General features: G+C 33.0%; 1 protein-coding gene across 4 annotated transcripts in view; it reads right to left on the reverse strand.

The window, feature by feature from the left end:
* The window catches only part of LOC125050973 (sodium channel protein 60E), a 132,943-nt gene that overhangs the window by 25,537 nt on the left and 87,268 nt on the right, over positions 1 to 20,138 (reverse strand). For all 4 annotated transcript variants that reach the window (XM_047651090.1, XM_047651082.1, XM_047651105.1 and 1 more), the window contains exons 4-8: positions 12,926 to 13,146; positions 10,141 to 10,333; positions 9,203 to 9,422; positions 5,800 to 5,934; positions 4,965 to 5,182 (exon numbers count right to left, since the gene is read on the reverse strand). In XM_047651090.1, coding sequence (XP_047507046.1) covers positions 4,965 to 5,182; positions 5,800 to 5,934; positions 9,203 to 9,422; positions 10,141 to 10,333; positions 12,926 to 13,146 — 987 coding nt within the window. The remainder of the gene's footprint in view (positions 1 to 4,964; positions 5,183 to 5,799; positions 5,935 to 9,202; positions 9,423 to 10,140; positions 10,334 to 12,925; positions 13,147 to 20,138) is intronic.

Below are 20,138 nucleotides of genomic sequence, written 5' to 3' on the forward strand. Positions count from 1 at the left end.
ATAATATTTTGTCTTTTTTCACCCCAATTAAATTAAAAATCTCCAGGCCTAACCAATCTCTATTAAGACTGGCCTACGCAGGAAATATCAGCACAAGTACCTGATACAAGTGCATTCTCTATTAAATAATTGCACGATGACAAGCTGTCAGACACTAAATATCGTAAGATCGGCGTAAAAAAAGAGACGCGTGTGATCATTTTAAAATTGATACTTTAGACTCTCGACGAAAACGACACGATTTATTGCTACTACATGAAATCATCTCAAATCTCTTCTAGAAAATTGCCTTTCCATGTTCATGCCTACCAGACTCGTAATCATTTCATGTTCCTCACATCAACACTAATTTTGCATAAAAATCAGTTATGTATCGCGTAGCGCCGACATACAACGAACCATATTTAAGCCTTGACTTGTTTAAGCTATCGCGGAATATGGTTAAAAGGAGTATTAAGAATATCCATAGCGCAAAATCACCTGCATCATGAGCATACCCCACATACACACCTTCACGTACTTACCCTCACTTTTACACCGTCACACAACACAGCCAAATTAGGTATCTCTTAGATGAATGTATTGCATATTTTTATTGCTTGTTTAATTTTGTAAATCTTTGAACCTTGTATGTAAATATTATGTGTTCCATCTCTGGCTATATTTTTAATGTAATTGTTTGTTATTGAATGTAATTTTTGTCAGCTGTGTGATTACGAAATAAATCAGGTCTAAACGTGTGTACTTCCTATTTGACTAAAACATTCCATAAAAAATGGTACCAAATGGCCAACAATTTAATATAATGCAGTAAAATATTAGTTTTAACATAACTACATAAGGAATAGCGAACTTCCATCTTACGTAACTGGAAGTTTTGCTCTGTTCTTGCGGAACGTAATGATGTCATGCGGAAAACACAGAAAGGGAACGCAATCTTAAGCGGTTCAATAAGAATGGCATATGTGGAATTAAAGGTAAAAGGCTTTACAATTAGAACTTTTGAATGTATGCCAGCATTCCTCAATCATAAATATATTTTATAATTCATTTTAATCATATCAATTTTTACATAAATTTATAGTATTTTTTCTATATTTTAAAATTATTTACATAACTCCTCTTTAAAATATTTTTTTGTGATATAAGGTCCAACGTTCAGTAATAGTAAATTTTTGTTTGCAATTTATTTATTTACTTTATTTAAACTTCGTTATATTACAAATAAAAGCAAAAACATAAATGATTAGTGATGCAACGGGCGGCCTAATCGCTTACACGCGCACGCTATTTTTTTCAAGTACAATAAGGAAAAAAAACTAAAACAAAATAATACATGTAACACAGCAAAATTATACAACTACCAAACTGAATCTAAAATAAAAATATTAATAAAATAAAAATAGACCAATAACTAAAAGCTTTACATTCATGACATACAATGCAATACAAAAGAAAATAAAATACATACAAAAATATTACTCGTCTCTCAAACTCATTCATCCGGAATATCCTGCCAACGCATTTAATACATCAAAAATACTGATAAAGCTTAACAACAACCAAATAAGCAATTAATCCGATTACATGAATTTTCTCGGATTAATTAAAATAATTTATTTTATTATACCTGTCCTTTTAGCACCGTCTCATTACTCAGTCCGTGGCTTAACTTAATGATACTCGGCCGCAATTTCGTTATTTCGCATCGAAGCCGTAATGGGATAATACGAAGATATACTCGTAATATCATTAGAAATGCGATCAACGTAATTTTTATAATTAAATAAAAGATTATCTATAGCTATAACTGTTACATATTTTTGTAAAATTAATAACTTTTAATTATAGTGTAATAATAATAACACTAACCTGAATTAATTTAACTTACCCAGCAATGTCTACTTCTATACTGATATTATAAAGAGATAACGATCTACATTGTTTATAGAAAGATTATACTCCTCCCTCAAAGGCCGGGACGCACCCACTAAAATGGGGGTCCATCCTGCGATGGGTGCCCTTACTGGGCATCCCGTAGGTGTAAGTTTGTGTGGTTGTAGGGGAACTTCTGGATAAACATACGAATTTTAGGGAAAGAGAAAGCCACGTTACTTGCATCGTATTGAGTGTCATAGGACATTTAACGTGCCAAGTCTACTTGAGCCGACTGGTATTGCAAGAGGCCCGACGGTATGAGTTTGATTCCATGGAAGATAGGCCGGGTGCTGGTATGGAATGCAACCTGTTCAGACACTGTGGCCCCTTCCTATCTACATGGAACCAACAACAGAGCTGGTGCCGCTTGTAAAGCGGCTGAAAAAAGCATGCAAATACAAGGACTCCGAATATAATTTTGTCCTATTCGGTGTCGACCCTTGGTCCGTGGGGTCCTAGAGTTATATTGCTTTTGAAGGAAATAGCAAATAGAGTAGTCGACATCACAGGAAACCGAAGAGCTGGCAGCTACCTCGGACAAATAATTAGTCTAGCTATTCAAAGGGGGAACGCTGCCAGTATCCTCGGAAACTTGCCTAAAGTGACTCCTTTTAATAATATATTTTAGTTATTATATTATATTTTTGAAGGTTGTTACTAGATATAATTTCAGTAAACAGAATAAAAAAAGCCTTTTCGTAAATTTGTAAAGTGAGTAAGGCTTGATAATGACTACAAAAAGTCAAAGAAAAAGATAAGATATGTCTAACTTTTATATTACATACTGTTCGTCTGTTCGCGACAAACTGAACACACCAATATGAGGAAGGTTTACATACCATAAGCTAAAGACTAATAATACGGTTAAAAAACCAAGTTCAAAATAATATAAAACAGTTCGTTAGTTAAATGTTTATTAGTTAGCTAAAATTAGCGGAATAATGTCGAATAAAATGTATTATGCTACGAGAGTTGGTACTTGACATCTCGGTGATTACTGAAACTTAAAATCGGCCATTTTGTCAATACCTGCTAGCAACATCGATGGAATATCTGTCAATATGATGTTGCTGTCTCTTGGTGGCCATCACTACTGATACTCGGTGCGTCGAGTATGTAACGTTGTTAATCAAAGTTCGCTTGTCAGATTGCAAACTCAAGTTTATGGACACGGAGTTTCATGAAGTTTTATGACTAGATAAACTGATTCATTAGGTAGGTTTAGGTGTATAATTTGTCACGGTTTTGTGTAAATGACTTGAAAAATGACGGTAATTTTTATACAAAGTTTAGCCGCCTGGGGCGAAGACGGGTTGGTATTACTATAATAAAATTGGGTTAATATCCGTAGAGAAGCTTTATTTAATCAATAAAGTATTGCACTCTTAGACTTTTCTAGGTTTAACATGGGTATTTTTGTGGTGGTTAAGTGGTAAAACAATATTTTTCTTAACCTACATAATAATAATAAAAACAACTAAAAATTAATAAAAATAAAATTAAAACAAATTTAAAAATTTTGGTCCCTGTGGCAGTGTACTTTTAACGCTGGCAGCATTTTCTCGCTGTATTGCAATACTTATTTGTTGAGCGAGGAAAGCACCAGCTCTGGCGTCACCAGTACTATTTACTGTACTATTTAGGGCCTGTGCACTTGAACCCTTTTGCCCATTTAGTGGTAAAATAGATTTTTCGTCATCATTATCCTCTAGCTTTTGCCATTTAATATGCTTACATTATGGGTGACATGTCAATCACTGCCTATCTTGTACATTTACAAATTACAAATACCTGTGTAGCTACTTCAATATGTTAATGGGCCTTGGTTGGTGGAAAACATCTTTGGCAACCACGTCTTTAGGAGATTTATATAAATCAAAATAAAGTGCTCCAAAATCAGCATTATTAAATAGCACGGCAATAGCATGAATGGATTAGCAGATGCAATTTGCTGCTTAATGTTCAAGTTGGATTATATCGTAGATTTGAATGTCTGCTACACAGGTGCTACGCTTTTGCTACGACGTCGCTACGCTTAACAGAATTAATAGTTAAACTATTTAAAGTGCATCAATTCTGTCAATTGTTAAATTACGGTTCTGGGTTCTTTAAGTTATAATTCTTATCAAACTATATCCAACAGATTGAGGATAAAAATATCTACGTAAGTTTCTTTTATAAGGGTCTTATCAAAACTATACATTGAGATTGATGTATTTCCTTATGACGGCCCGAGTAAGATACTCACCTTGAAACTTTACCATCGCCAGTGGACTTTATTAGCCAAAATCAAATATTCATCATTATCACCCATTCCAAAAGCTTTTCCAGGCTGAGTCATAAAAAACTTTGAAGATCCTTGTTATATTTAAAGTAGCTGTTAGCGTACGTCTGAGAGTGACAAATTTTCTACAAAGATACCTTTTCTTTTTACTCAGGGGAAAACATTTCCGCACAGAATGTGGGTCTCGCTATAACAGCTCTACCTACTAAACCCATACCACCAATCACTTTACGGTTAGGAAACTTGGGTTTGTCACATTCTACCAAGAGACCCCATGACTAGCTGCAACGGCAACCACTACATTAACATCACATAGGTATATCAAGATTTTTTCAAATTTACAATTTTACACTGCCCATGAACACTAATAGAACGCTTACGCGTGACCAAACTTTTGAACGTTACGCTTTCTTTGAAATGGCAACTGCCGTCAATAACTCTTCATATCAATAATTTTATAAATGAGTAATAACCAAACTCAACCTCCTATGCCTGACACACACCGTCAACGTTTTGGGTCTAAGCCAAGCCGGTTTGCTCAAGATGTTTTCCGTCACCGTTCGAGCGAATGTTAAATGCGCACATAGAAAGAAAGTCCATTGGTGCACAGCCGGGGATTAAACCTACGATCTCAGTATATATAGGCCAACACTGCTCAATTAAGTAACAATAGAAGGTTTAATAATATATTTCCAAGTATTAATCCAAACATTAGTACAGGTTATAGTGAAAAAATGCATACCTATTATTAGCTTCCTCAGGTCCTGTAACTGCGTGATGGACAGTCTTCCCTCGTTTGCGTCTCCGTGTCCTTTTTCTTGAGTAGGACGCCAATAAAAGACCCTTTCTCGCATCTATTCTCTTCTTTTTGTCTTTTCCTAGGGTCCGAACTGCCAGAGATGATGGATCGAAGCTAAATGTTGAATCTTCGCGGTGTTCGTTCAAATCTTTCTTTCTTTCCTAATAAGAAAAATGCTTTTAATATAGAGTATCTCTAGTATATACAAAGGCAAAGAGGTTCTATTCTAAAAGTATTGGGTTAGTCTGCTTTGATTTTTAAAATAAACATTAAAATTATATTGCAGATTATTATCAACAATTATATATTTTATCTAGCCGCCCCTGCGAACTTCGTTTCTCCTTAATGTGATTTTACTTAGCCTACCTTTTTAGAACATTTTGTTATGCTACCCCACACTGTTCGGTTTTCTAGAATGAAAACTTTTTAGGTTTTCTGTGAATTTTTCTGTATCACAAATCATTTGAAAGATGAATAGTAGCCGATTCTCAGACTTACTGAATATACATAATATAAAAACATATGAATCGGTCGAGCCGTTTCGGACTAGTATGGGAACGAACATTGAGATACGATAATTTTATACATTAGATCATATATCTTCTTTATGTAAATAAGACAGGATTTATTTACTTGTATATTTAAAATCACATCGCTTCTTAAAAATGGTTCTAATGCTAAATTTAACATAAATAGAACACAAACTGTGTTTGACTGATGACATTTACTTTGACATGCCCATAAATAGAGATTTCTTTATCAGATCGCATTAGCTTACCTCCTGTGTGATCTGAGATTCTTCTTCGTAGCTGAGTGCTACGACAGCCAACATCAAGTTAATTAGGTAGAAGGATCCAAAAAACACCACCACAGTGAAAAAAGACACTGACATTGGACCGCACGATGATAGCACCTGTAATGACATATGTTGTGAACTTTAAAAGGCATTGATCATGTCATAAAAGTGGTTTCTGAAACTGTACATATATTCACTGTACTGGGTGGTAGACCAAATTGATAAAAAAATAAATGGCGCTACAATCATTTTTAGGCCTGGGCTTCAGATTTCTGTATCTGTTTCATGATCATTTGGTAATCTAATAGGCAAGTAGGGGATCAGCCTTCAGTGCCTGACGCACGCCGTTGACTTTTTGGGTCTAAGGCAAGCCGGTTTCCTCACGATATTTTCCTTCACCGTTCGAGCGAATGTTAAATGCGCACATAGGAAGAAAATCTATTGGTGCACAGCCGGGGATGGAACCTACGACCTCAGAGATGAGAGTCGCACTAGGCCAACACTGCTCTATAGACCACATTGTTACTATTGATCTTACGATTGATCTTAAGTGATTAAACCACAATTGATTGGTTTATTGAGATGTATTTTCCAAGTGTATTTCCTCAATTAGGGCGAATATTAAAAGCTCTGTAAAGTTATTTGTGTTTACAATGGCCTTGTATTCGTTTGAGGCTGTAATGCGAACCCAATTACCCTAAATTTGACTAATTCGGGTTCTCCAAAATATCTCAGATTATCCTAATTTATTATGTACATTTAGAAGAGCACATGTAAAGATTGAAATATTGTATATAGTTTTTTATGTTTTTCACTTCAAGATACGAATACTGATGCCATATTTCCATTAATGTTGATAAACTTTAATATCTCTAAACTTTCATAATTAATTATACAGGTAATTTTTAAATATAATAATATATTTTCCAAAAAGTTTTGGATTTTGACATACGAGAGTCACAGCTATCTATCTCGACTCTGATTTTTACTCTAAGATATAAACTTTAACAATATTTTTTGAGTTTTTCTCAGACGTCCTATTGTGGTGTATATGCTTTGTTCCGAAATTTCTAGCAGAAAATAATTCCAATATTTGAGTAATGCAATAATTCCATGCTATTTGAAGATGATGTAGATTACTTTAGATATTAAATTAAATGATTATATAATACAGACTCAACCATAGTGAATAGACGCGATATTGTAGTAACTACTACACTACGAAACCTTCGTTTTTAAAAGTATTTAAATTCTGCAAAAATTTGTCGACTAAACAAAACTGCTAAAGTAACGAAAAAGCAAAAATTAAGTGTACTTTAACACAATATAATGTCATTGATAAATATCAACTCTTTGACTAACTTTTGTCAGGCGTTCTCGTTAATTTTGAATGATTTATTACGTATAAAATCAATACTATTTTTAACATCATACGAAAGTGAAGCCACACAAGACACAAGAGTTGTTTTTAAACGAAACCCCAATACCTCCCCTCCCATAAAGATAATCATCCCTGCACAACGGAGAATAAGGATAAGCTATAAGAATAATGGAGCATTGTTACAGTGACACCACCAGTGACAGCATCGCTCAAATTCGAAACGAAACTCTTCAAACTGTCAATATGGCGTCGGCAAACCATAATTTTGATGGTGTTTTCCAAATTTTCATGAAAAACAACAAAGTACAATGGAAGAGTGTAGTGAAAATAATAATGTGAATTTAACTTAAGCAATTTAATTTTAAAAGAAATATTTTTTATAGCATATGTATTATTTTATCTTTTTTATTACTGCCAAATAATGACTCTATCGTACGAATGGCCTAAGCATTAGCCAGCCAGTTTATTCAATGTTGTAACAAACGTTGAATTTCTTGCAGGCCGTTAGTTAAACGGCGCCGTTTAGTTAAAAGGCTGGGCTGTTAGTAGAACGGCTAATTAAGTTGGCTGCATCACTCTCTAGTAAAATTTAATTCTTATTTTGTATATTTTATAATTAAAAGTGTAATCATTAATCTTTTTAATAATTCACAAGTGGAGATATTTTAATTCGTATATGAGGAATCAAAAATGCGAAGCTCTCTCATAGGACGTCGGTATTGATTAAAACTCGAGTTTTAAATAATCCACAGTAAACCCATGACAAAAGATACATTAGGAACCTTAATTAATATCCATAAAGCCTTCGCTAACAGCCTTTGTTGCGGTAGGATGAGAATGTAACAGAGAATTTGTACTTTATATCACAATTACTTCCGAGCTGTCACTCAAGCATGGACGGTTTCCGTTTTATGTCAATTTGTTTGACATTATTTTTGCTCGAGTTTAGGAAACATAAATGCTAATGATGAAACTCGTTTAGTAGTCACAACTTAATGATTCATGACTTTATTAACAGTTAAAGCTCGCGAAACATTAGGACTAGTTGACTGTTTTATAAATCTAAATGGTATGTAAACTTTAACCCAGATAAGTCAAGTCAAAATAACTTTATTCATATAGGTAAACAAGTACACTTATGAACGTCAGTAAAGAAGTTAAATTAATTCTAAATTTACATTTACTATAGTTCGCAAGTCAAGGGCGTAGAGCGGGCATGAAGAACTGGCAAGAACCTTTCCGCCACTCTTTTTAATTGCTAAGTTTTGAGTCGTACAAATTGTTTGAACTGGAGCAAACAAATCCCAAGGATTAGGATCATTTAAATATTCGTAATATTTATAAAAAGCTTTATTGATTAATTTACCTCAAGATAAGTCCAGTGTTCTCATTTTGGGTAAACATTGATTTATTTTGAATTATTTGTATTTTTAAAATGTAACTAAAAACATATCATGTACACGAAATGTATGTCAAGTATTATTAAAACCACAACAAAACAAGAAAAACATAAAAGCCTAAACCTAATAACTAATTATTAAGTTTTACGATGCCGTGACTCCACAGAATATATAAGTAAGGATTTAGGTCTAGGATAAATAAAATGTTACGAAGTCACCTACTACTGAAGTAAGTGTGTCGCAGGATTAAATAATCCTACTTATAAAAAAAATAAACGTGACCCTTGAAAACCTTTTTATCTAACAAATTTTGGCTTCTAGAAGATCTTTATAATAAAATAAAAATAAAAAAGCCTTTTTATTTCTTGCAAAAGAACAAAGTAAGCTTAATACTATTATATATTTTTAAGAAAACAAATTACACTGTTATTGTTTTTTTTCCTATTTTTACATCTATTTTCCAAAAACTCTTCCGCAGGTCTTATTTTATTAGGTTAAGCATGCTCCGTTCTAGACCCCTTTGACTAGTTCTGATTTTTCTTTTTAAAAAAAGATCTTTATATATAGTTAATATTATAATTTGAAATATATGCCCAGAACTTACCATATTATATACATTCTCCCAATAATCCAGGGTGATGAGTTGGAATGTTGTCAGCATGGACCAGAGGAAATTATCGAAATTGGTGTAGCCATGGTTTGGGTTAGGCCCCACACAGAGACACGTGTAACCTGCTGGACAGTGCCTGGCACCTGTGAGGTTCCCGCATAGGGTTGGAAGCTCATCATCATTCATCATCCAATGGTCAGGTATCTTTATCCATCTGTAAACAGGAGTAATGGTTTGCAAACGTTATTACAAGTGTAAGAATTTTAAGGAGGCCTTCACTCCGTCGGTGGTCGTATTCTAATGTTAAACATGTGACTTAATATTATCCTGATAGTAATCGGATTGTTTTTGAAGTGAAACTTCTTTAGGCGCATGAGGGTAAAAAATTTACGGAACGTCACGAAGTTGAGCAGCGTTTTTGTCGAAAGGGAGTTTAATATAGAAGATTTTTTTTTTAAAGACAATTCACACCAATTGACCTAGTCCCATGCTAAGCTGGTGAAGCTTGTGTTATGGGTACTAGGCAACGGATATACATACATATTATAGATAGATATACATATAAATACATATTTAAACACCCATGACCTAAGCACAACACGAAATGCTCATCACATCGATGTTCGTCTCAGCCGGGGATCGAACCCGGGACCCATGGATTCGCAGTCAGGGGTACTAACCACTAGACAAATGAGTCGTCAAAGAAGAAATAAATTAATAAAACTAAATTTATAATTTGTATTAATTTTCGACACTTTAAAATTTTAATGACATTTAAATTTATGACAAAACTTAAAAATTAGTTTGCCAGAGAAGTTTCACTTGTGACATGTGTACCTACTTTGTACGCACGCAATTTTTTGTATTTACGCGAAATGATTATAGTATTATTACATTTTACAGTAGTTTTAAAGAAATTGCGTTGTACTTACTCCGCCCAAAGCTCATCAGTGAAGTTCTCTCCCACGGGTAACTCCAAATTTTTCACACATTTGTTTCTCAGTTCTCCCATGTACACTTGCAGGGCAAATAAAGCGAATACCATTAAACAGAATATTGTTAACGTCATTACTTCTGCTAGCTGCTTGAACGAGTGGAGGAGTGCGTTGATGATGGTTTTCAGACCTGCGCAAGATTTTATAATTTATGTAAAAGAAATATTATTATCAATTTACATTTCGGACCTGTTCTTAATACAAGAGCGAAGAGCGTACGAAAATAACTGGCAAAAACTCTCCGATGGTCATAAGTTCTAATTTTAATCAAGATTGGGTGTGTACAAATCAATTACATTTAGTAACAGTTCTTAAATAAAGGTAGCGATTAAAAAGTGCTGACTAGAAACTCCCCGCTTTTAAATCCTAATTCATTCAACAAGAACCAACATAGTCACGAATCACATTAGGTAATATACTTTACTATCTATGCCTCGAGATTGCTCACCTTTATTTGATACTATTATATTATTTAAGTTTTAACCTTCCTCAATAAATGGACCACGGAACATATAAATCGTTTTTTCAATTTGAGCTAGTTTTTCATTAAATATACCTATTTTCCATTACGTTACGCCTGTACGAGCCAAGGCTGTACATTTTTCTCACTTAGGTTTTCTTAGTTTTATAAGCGTAACGATTTCCTAAATCGTCGGAGTTACGCTCCGAGAATATAGCCAGACGTCGGCATGAACTGTTACATTGCATTCATTTGTTACATAGCAATTGACATTTCATTATTTCACTTATACTCTATTGTTGTACGCGAGTGGTTAATATGGAGTAAAACTAAAAACCTCTATTCAAAGCACCCAAATGTGGGAACCGTACAACGCCCATTATTTTTACTGTAATTTAATTCAAATTTATATGTAAAATTACAAGTCAACATCGGATTAAACAATTCTACCAGTTCGAAAGACTAATTAATAAAACGAAACCCTCCAACTTCGCTTCAATTCAAGACAATAGAATAGAAGCTTGAATTATATATGCAGGAGAATAAAATGGAAAAAAGGTTTTATTTGCGTGTTTTCCCTATTGTATATATTAATATTTCCAACGTACCTACAACAAGACGTATAAAGAATTTTAATCATATAATATATACGTAGTTGTTGTACTCGCTTATTGTGTCTACTGTTTAATACGAATGGTTAATGTAACGTTGGTTATAAGTAATTTTCATAGTTTCATCGTTCTTTAGATTATTATTAAGCCTTTATTGACACCCAGTGTAACATATATAAACATTGTTTTAGTTACATAACCGAACTTAATCAAATACATCAGATGAGCCGGTCTTGGTGATCAGCGCAGCGTGTCCTGTGACACATAGGCCTCTTCCAGCTGCTTCCATTCTTCTTCTCCAAGTTGTGTCTCCTATTCTATATATATCGTCTGCCCATTTCTTGCTCCGTCTTCCTCTCTTCCTTTTTCCAGTGTTCTCAATGATAGACAAGTCAGAGTGACGATATAAAGTATCTTATGTTCAATTGGGTTTGAGTGTTTAAGTTATTCAGTGTTCAAATTTTTGAAATTTTTGTTTTCTCGTTTCTCAACTGTTCTTTATATACATAAATATAAATCTAGAGATACCTGAATAGAAAGCACAATAAGCTTTGTTCTGTATCAAATCATCATACCTTATTGCTACTGGAAGTATTAAAAATAAATTTTATTGAAATAAAATGTTAACATACAGAACATAAATATATTTTTTTTCGAATCACGCTGTTTGCCTGAAGGCCCTGACAGCTTAGCTCAGGCTATTTGGCGATTATATCTCTGCCTCAAGAAGGGTTTTTACCACACGGAATACAAGTGCATACTGTAGTAATATATTACAAGACAGTCGCAGAAAAATATAACTTTGGGGATAATTGGGACAGTTATTATTTACAAAATTATATTTAAAAGAGACAAAGCTCGTGACTAAAGCTTATCCCGGTTTTTTCAAGGAATATAAACATTAGTGAGTCAGCAAATTTGATCGCCCACAAACATCCCCTTACAAAACGGGAGCTTAAAAGGGTCCTTTAAGAAAGTTCAAGGTAAATCGCAAAATCCCTTTTCACCTAGAAGCTAAGTAGGATTTTCCTATTTATCTATTTTATATCTACAATCAATTATTTGACCTAGTAAAAATAATGAATATATATAGAATGTAAATACTTAATAATAAGTCAAGTTAGTTTTTTGTTAGTCTAGCATCGCAATCCTAATTTTATGTTTGTTATAAGATCAAGTTTTAAACTATTAAAGCCAGTTGAGAGAGTTTCATTTAATATATATTTCATTTATCCGCCGCCGAACTTAAATCTCTTTCGATAATTTTTTATTAAACTCGAAGTTCACTTGAATTCATAAAATGCTAAATAGTCAAATAGTCCATTACTAGTTATTTGGCCAAAATATAGTAATACTATCTTATGTATAAAACTGTGAGCTAACATAATTAATACAGTGGAATCTCGATAACTCGAATGTCAAGGGAACGGCAAAAAATTCGGGTTAACGAGTTTTCAACTAAACGAAGTTCGAGTTATCGAGATTCCACCGTATGTCGCTAAACAATATAAAATATAAATACAATGTTAATTCTGTGTTCAATTACAATACACATTTATTTGGAAACCTTTTAATTTAGCTATTATTAAAAAGTTGCTAAAACGCGAACCAAATTCCAAATATCAGCTTATAATTACATGATTAAACTCACCAGGCATAATAGAAACCGTTTTCAGCGCTCGTAAAACACGAAATGTTCGTAAACCCGCCAAGTTTCCGACCTCCATGCCAATGGTGGCGTACCCAGATGTGATTACAACAAAATCCAACCAATTCCACGGATTCCGTAGGTACGTATACTTGTTTAATATGAATCCTTTTGCAATACACTTAATTATCATCTCCGCCGTATAGATCGCCAGGAAAATGTATCTGAAACAATATTACATTATTAGAAGTGAAAGCTAGAACTTTTTATGACTCCTCGTTAGTCGTGTTATCATAGTACTATTTTTCTGATTGAAATAAAAACAGATAGTTTATTTAACCCTCTTGATAACCATTATGACTATGAACCATCTATCGCCATTTTTAACTAAATAAAACATAACATTTTTTACCTACATAATAATATATTTTTTTTAATTTTAAAGGCAAGGTGCCTTTGTAGTGTGGGCAGGTATTTAGACCATAAGTTTGACACCAATTCTAAATAACTTAACTCATTATTCATGTTAATATTCTCATGACAATGACATTATAAAAATTAATATGACATTTGCATGTCTATTTAGATATGTGGGGATTATTTTATAATTAATCGTTCTAATTGTACCACTCAATCTGGGCAAATAAACCATTAATTTATTTTACGTATATATAATTAATTGTCGTTAAGACGCAATAATAAATATGGCCAAAACTTTCATATCAATTGAACATGAAAATATTGTTGACTGAAATATTTGATAGTAGTAAGCATATGCTTTCCGAAGTGAAATTAAATTATAAAAATCTTATTAAAATGAATGGTTCATATGTTGGCCATTGTTTGTAAGAACTAAGAAAGGCTTACAGAAGCGGAAATGTACGTGCGGCTTCTTATATAATAAACGATGTTATGTAATAAATATGTGTTTATTGTTTATGATAGGATTACAATTCTGGTATTTTTTAATATTATGTACGATGACTTATCAAACTTAAAAATTAAACAAACTAAAAAATAAATAATAAACTGTGTCTGATTGAAGTGGATTATATGCCATGTACACTTTAAATTCTCTAGTTATAAGTCGTTTGACAGTAAAAAACACTATTATTATTCAGAGTAATGAAAATTATTGTAATTCCGTATTGAAATGTGGAAGTCATTGACTCTGATATTTACCCTAGGATTAGATTGTTTCATCGCGATGTTTTCTTTCACCATACAAGCCAGTATTATATGAGAAAGATCCTTCCTAGTGTGTAATCATTTAACAGTTAATGTTTAACTATGACAAACGCGTTTAAACGTTTACGCTATAGTTCAGAGGTCGCGCAGCAGTTAGCTGAACAGGAGAAACTTTATTACCTACAAACTATTATAAGAAAGATTTATGGTTAAACGCATGCAACATTATCATTAGCCTTTAAAAATTAAATTAAATGCAACAAGGACATTAGGATAAAATTCTGATCTTATGATGTAAAGTACGTAATGTCACATACGGTTTATTAATAGTTATATAAATTTCAAGAAAAAATGTTAAACGTAAAAGTTTAACAGATAAAAACGTGAATAAATCACAAAGTTAATAATAATACTTCTTAATGGAAATACAGTATTATAATTTAATCTTTCGCTGATTACAATTTAAAATACCTCGAATCGTCGGGCTATGTTTAGAGTTTAGTGATTTTCCTATTAGGCAGAAGCCTAATAATAAGAAGAAATATTCTTCTAGGGATGTGCCGTAAATTTTTTTTTTATAAAAGGAGACAACCTGCCAGGTGTCAAGTGCTACAGTGACACTCACATTGTCAGAAGGCTCGCAAGTGCGTTGCTGGATTATTAAGAATTGATACGCTCTATTGGACCCTAAGTCGAATTGGTTTGGGCTTCAGTGGGCTGGTTCCAAATAGTGGTAGTGCCCCAAAACTACCTTAAAAAACGCTCAGTTGTAGAGCGACGGACGTCGAAGTGATACGGATGGTATTATGTATTCTGCCTTGACATCCTATGATTAATAATGGTAACTTATACATCCGATGTTTTATATCAAACGTTTCAAGGGCAAGATTTTAATTTGCACGAAAACCCTTAACATTATGATTACAAATTCCACGTTATACATATGTATTACTGAAACAAAGTACAATCATATTTTCACAAAATTGCAAAACATACTATTTATGTAAAAATGCTATATAAATTTTATTTGTCTAATCCGAGTTTTGTTCAACGAATTGTGCATTTTTCATACCAAACAAAGCTTTTTAATTTATTTATAGTCAGTTCGCAAACAGTATGAGGAAATAGAAAAATATGAATTGTGCTCGCAAGCTCGATTTTGCTCGGACAATAAAAATGTTAGGTTTATTTTCAAAACATGACATTTGAAATCCTTAAAGCGATAAGCTGTGAGATTTTGAATAGCAGTAATTTAAATGTAACATGCCTTTTGCCACGATGACCGCGTTTTTAAACCTTTTTTACAAATCACATTTTCAAGTATATTAGGTACATATAGTATAATAGCAGACCGGCCAAGCGTTGCTGTGGCTAAGGTTATTGTTATATTACATATTAGTAAACTATTCAAGGGAAACGGTAGGAGAACACCAGTCGTGGGGACCACCATGCTTTTTTGTCGGTAATGTCATTAAATTGTAGCTTATGTGAAACGTTGGTACTTTCAACACAGCGCCATCTGTTGGACACAATTCTAACAGATCAAATAATTAACAAACAATTTGCAATAAAATAATATTGCGGGTATAAATTGAGATGAAGTTAGATCAAGTTTGATCAAATCAAATTTGATTGATATCGGTTCGGTAGTTAAGGAGTCCATAGCGGACAAACAACGTGACACGTAATTTATATATATATTAAGATTAGTATAGTAAGTATATTTTCATCGCTAAGACAAAAACTCTGTTTTAAAGTCAGGACGATGTCTTTTTATCAACAGAAATTGTTAAAATAAAGTTTTTAGCTTCTAAAATAGAATCTTTGAGTCAACTACTGGATGTATTGTAGTGTCCTTGTTGCGTTTCTAAACTTTCACGCTGCCAAGAGAACGATTTCTCAAGTTTAAAGCTATTGCATAGAAGTTCGAGCACAGAATAAATAAAGTTATGATTAAACATCAGTCTCTGGCTCTAGCGGGAGACCATAGAGTATAGAGTGGAGTATAGATTGTAGAGCGCTCGAGGCACTTAAGCGTAACTAATTTAGTTATGTCTTTAGCCATCAAAGACTCGAGCTTGCTATTTTATTACTTATACAATTAAGTAGTGAAACATTTTATCATTTAGAATTATCTAAGAAAGGGACAATAAGGTGGGCCAGTCGTCATTGGTATGAATCCTAAAATATGTTCTAGAGAAAGGACTTTTGACAACCACGTTTAAGATAGAATACAGAGAAATTATATAAATTATTACCTGTAAGTGTTGTATTTGTATATATGTTGGCTTCGAGTTTCGTGTGCTTTCGGGAGAAACTATTGTTACACATGGAAGCTTAAATAAAGTAAAAACTCTTTAATAATAATTAGTTATTAGCCGTCTGTGATTGCCACACATCGACTATTTTTGGATCTAAGATATCTCCACGATATTTTTCTTCACCGTTCGAGTATTGCTAAAAACTACTTGCTACTTATTTAAAACTTACCCAACTCCTGAAGAGTGTTTAGTCACAAATCTATTTAGCATTTAAAAACTGTGTCTGATTATATTACTATTAATAATAATACTATGAATGTAATGGTGAAACTATATTACCATACTAAACGACTTTACTAAAAATATAAGGTTATCGACATTTGACCGCTACAGCTGATCAATATTACCTAGACGACGTACCACCCAAATAAGACCATTAAAACCATTTTTAATACAAATTACTTAACATATTGTATGTTTTGTTTTTATAATTTAGATATTATTGTAATAAAGCTGTAAAGGCTTGCCTGAACGCGTGGATGTCAGAAAAAGTTGGTTATTCCAATATCCTCGGAAACGAGAATGTTATATTATAATTTATGAATGTATAAAAAACTAAAGAGCTCCTTTATTGCTACCCAAACTGACGTTTTACAAACAACATTTTGCTGCAACTGTTTTACATTTTACGCGATTTATGTAAGCTAACGCTTACGCGTAAAACGTTTTTATTAATCGTATTGCATTATTTTCAAAATTTGCTTTATTTTCTTTAAAGTAGCATTTTCCGCCGAATACCGAATAGTTGCTTCGTGAAATGTATATAAAAACTTGAGTCTCTCTGTAAATTACAATATACAAATCATATAAGATAACGTTGCGAGGAGAGAGGCAATTATTTTCAAGATATCTATGAATTTTAAACCAAATTCAAAAGAGATTGACAATCTAAAGACGTTTTAGAATAAATTTACATAAATTACGGATCAGAGCAATCACTTCGGAATCTTGGTTAAGTCATAAAATTAATTTTGCCGAAACTTTTCTTTTGATAACTTTACTCCTGTTTTCAAAAGGAAAGTTTTGACGCTTATGAAGCGTTCCTTGGCACTTCAAGAATTTGGTCAATCAAATGGTAATTTAAGATTAGTTGTATACATTTATAATCGCCTTACAATTAGGAAGTATGAATAGTTCAGAAAAGAAAGTGTTTTAATTATTTCCTCGAAGTTATGGTTTATCATGGTTTTTTGCAACCTTATCTAACAATCATATCATCAATCAAATCATTATTATATCAATCTTATCGTTGTCATAATGTCAACATACGCCAAAACCTTCCTTTTTTTTTGTTTTTATGTAATAGGAGGCAAACAGGCGGGAGGCTCATCTGATGTTAAGTGATACCGCCGCCCATGGACACTCACATTGCCAGAAAGATTGCAAGTGCGTTGCCGGTCTATCAAGAGCATACCAACTCTTTTCTTGAAGGACCCTAAGTCGAATTGGTTCGGAAATACTTCAGTAGACAGCTGGTTTCAAATAGAGGTGGTGCGCAGCCAAAACTGCCTTAAAAACGCTCAGTTGTGGAATGACGGACATCGAGGAGATACAGATGGTTTTTGTATTTTGCCTTGACGTTCGATAATGAAACTCAGCTGTAGGCATTATTTCGAACAACTCCTCTTAACACTCTCCATGGTAAATGCGGTAGAAGACGCAGAGAGACCCCATTTCCTAAACATTTTCGGTGAAAATACAATACAATAATCTATTTGATAGTTTTTGAATTTATTGCGTCCAGATAGACGCGGCCGTAAGACTCTATTATATGGATGACGTATATACCGGCCATCTCAAATTGTGAAAATGGGTGAAATTAGTAATTTCTTTTCAAATTGCAATAAATCTGTCAGTACAAATAATTTTCATGAAGCAATTGAACAACAGTTAAATAATACCTAGTCGTTTCGCTTTTAGCTAGTCGGCACTTCGCCAATATTGCAAACAAGTTTCACTGCACGAACGTAACAAAAACTTCACTTTGCAATTTTAAAGAGTAGCTTTAAAGCGCACTTTGAATTTAAGTCACTTGCTAAAAATGACTTTGTTTGCATACGTTTATTGGGCAAAATTTATTGAAATCGGGTAGTCGTAATGGGCTAGATTTTACGCTTTTCAAAAACTTATCTTACATAAGGGAACTCCTCCAACACCGACCGCCGCGCCATTTCTACCAAAAAAAGGTGAGGTTTCGACGATATAATATTTATTGTTAATGATATTTTATGTTGTTGTTATTGGTTAGTATACTCATGCCTCATGATAGAGGACAACTCTTTGTTTTTAATTTATGTTATTATTATTAATTACTTAAGATGTCATGTGGAACATGGTTTAATGGTTACAGCTCCTTACAAATGTTGTGTAAAAAAAAAACATGGCGATCAAAAAGTGTGGCGGAGAGTTTATTGCCAGTTCTTCTCTTCCGTTCTACGCCCTTGATTTGAGAACTGGCACTAAATGTAAAATTAGAAGCATTAATATGTATTTCTTTACTGACAAGTCATAAACGTGTACAATGTGTTACCTATATGATTAAATGATTTTTGAATTAGAATTTGAATATGGTTCAAATATGAAAAATAAATCTATACAAAATTTGTTTCTTCAAAGCTTCAAGCCTTAGGTATCATGCTTGTTCGACACACACAAATAAATTAAGTTTAATATAGTGTTACACATTGAACAAAATTCTTTAAGGTTGAAAGGCAAAAAATATTGTCTTCTCTTGTCAGAAAAGATCTTATAAACCAAGTTGAAAATTAAATGTTTTCCGAAAGCATTTAAGCTTTTACCGATTATGCAATTGTTTTGTAAGTTTTCCGCGATTTTCAATTGTAGAATGTTGAAGAAAAGTTTAAATGTTACTTAACTGTTACCAGGGTCATTCTTAATACTGTGTATAAATTTTATTTCAGGGTAACTTTAACTAGTAAACACTTTTGCCGTGGCCTTTCTTATATTTTTATTTGTAAATGCGATTAATTAAAACGTTTAAAAATTAGTAATGAAAAAAAATACCTACAGCTTCCAAGAAGAACTAGCAAAGCCTCCGCGGACACCTAATTTAGCACCTATATCGCATGTATAAGCAATATATACAAGTAATTTGTATGGTAACTTTATTATAATGAAACACCGTCGCCGTGAGAGGGTAGACCTTTATTACATATGGTTATTTGTTTAGGACCAGCTTTACATCTCTTATACAGTTTCTAGATAAATGGCTTTTGTTGGAGGCTGAAAGTCTTTTGACCAAAATGTATCATTTGTATCATTCTAAAGAGTTTATATTTTTTTTTGTCTAAATCAAAATTCCATATACAAAAGACACATATGTTTTTTAGAAGTCATATTTTATTTCGATATTATATCTTTGTAATATCTATCTTTAAGCATAGATACTGCCTACTGTTGTATTTTTTTACTAATACACAATGAATGTATAAGCTAGCTTAAAGTATTAAAATAAAATAACAAATCTGTGGCGCTACAACCTTTTCAAGTGTTTCATGATCATTTGTTAATTTAATAGGCAAGTAGGTCATCACCCTCAACTTTTTCTCGACACACTTTGACTCGACTTTTCGGGTCCAAGCAAGCCGAAACGATGCTAAGCAGGATGTTTTGCTCGCCATATTTTCTTTCACCGTTCGAGAGAATTTTAAACGTCCACATAGAAAGAAAGTCCATTGGTGCACTGC

The sequence above is a fragment of the Pieris napi genome, chromosome 1 (assembly GCF_905475465.1).
Source record: "Pieris napi chromosome 1, ilPieNapi1.2, whole genome shotgun sequence".
Classification (NCBI taxonomy): Eukaryota; Metazoa; Arthropoda; class Insecta; order Lepidoptera; family Pieridae; genus Pieris; species Pieris napi.